At 39.0% G+C, this 942-nt stretch overlaps 1 protein-coding gene across 1 annotated transcript; it reads left to right on the plus strand.

Moving 5' to 3' along the window:
• Nucleotides 1-151: 151 nt before the first annotated feature.
• On the plus strand, nt 152-924 carry LOC108759534 (uncharacterized; the record flags this gene model as incomplete). The annotated part of the gene is made up of 3 exons (XM_018505052.1): nt 152-290; nt 543-716; nt 818-924. Coding segments are annotated over exons 1-3 (420 nt in total), but the record flags the coding sequence as incomplete, so codon positions are not given.
• Between the last annotated feature and the right edge of the window lie 18 nt (nt 925-942).

Genomic DNA, 942 nt, shown 5'->3' on the forward strand with positions numbered 1-942 from the left:
CAAGTTTTTCAACGTACCTAACATTCCTGGTTGGAGGGGCTTCAATGAAAAAATAACGCAACACAAAAGTGTAGTTAGAACAAAAGTTTTATTTCTGCCTTTTACAAATGCTCCGCCAAGCGATTACGACACCGTGTACACTTCATTACATATGGCCGCTGAAAAATCGACAGACGTACAATTACAAACTACTTTTGTAACATTCGACCAGCCGCTGTATGTCAAAGCAAGGGATATAGTTGCTTGCTGTGGAGGAGAGTCTGAATTGAAAAATATTATCATAAGGCTAGGTGGGTTTCATACTCTAATGTCGTTTCTGGGCTGCATCGGGTTCATAATGGCCGGTAGTGGTATACGTGAAGTTCTAAGCGTCATATATGCACCTAATTCCGTTGACAAATTGCTTGCTGGACACGCGTATGCCAGAGCAGTGAGAGCTGATTTATTGCTGCAATTAGCTCTGTCAAAAATAATACTGAAAACATTACTAATCGAATTTGAAGAACGTGAAACTGTTTTTTCTATGCTTCAAAATTTTTCAGAAAATACTCCAACAGACCAAGAAATAAGCGAACATCCCATCGTAGCACAACTTGCCGGAAAACTAGAAGATCATTTACTGCGTCTCACAAATAATGGACCTACTGCTAAGTTGTGGCTACAATATTTTCATATGATCACGATTCTGAAATTGTTTATACAGTCCAAAAGAGAAGGTAACTGGACAAACCACTTATTAGCTGTGCGCCATATGCTGCCATATTTTCACTCGACCGGACATTTCTCATATGCCAAATCTTGTCATGTATATTTACAGGATATGGCAAATTTGAAGAATGTGATGAACGCAGAAGAATTTCAACAATTTACAGAAAATGGCAAATTTACTTTCAAGCGAACGGAGAAGTACTGGTCTGGAACCTGGTCCGACCAAATTATAGA

This window comes from Trachymyrmex cornetzi, unplaced genomic scaffold (assembly GCF_001594075.2).
Source record: "Trachymyrmex cornetzi isolate Tcor2-1 unplaced genomic scaffold, Tcor1.1 C3850634, whole genome shotgun sequence".
NCBI lineage: Eukaryota > Metazoa > Arthropoda > Insecta > Hymenoptera > Formicidae > Trachymyrmex > Trachymyrmex cornetzi.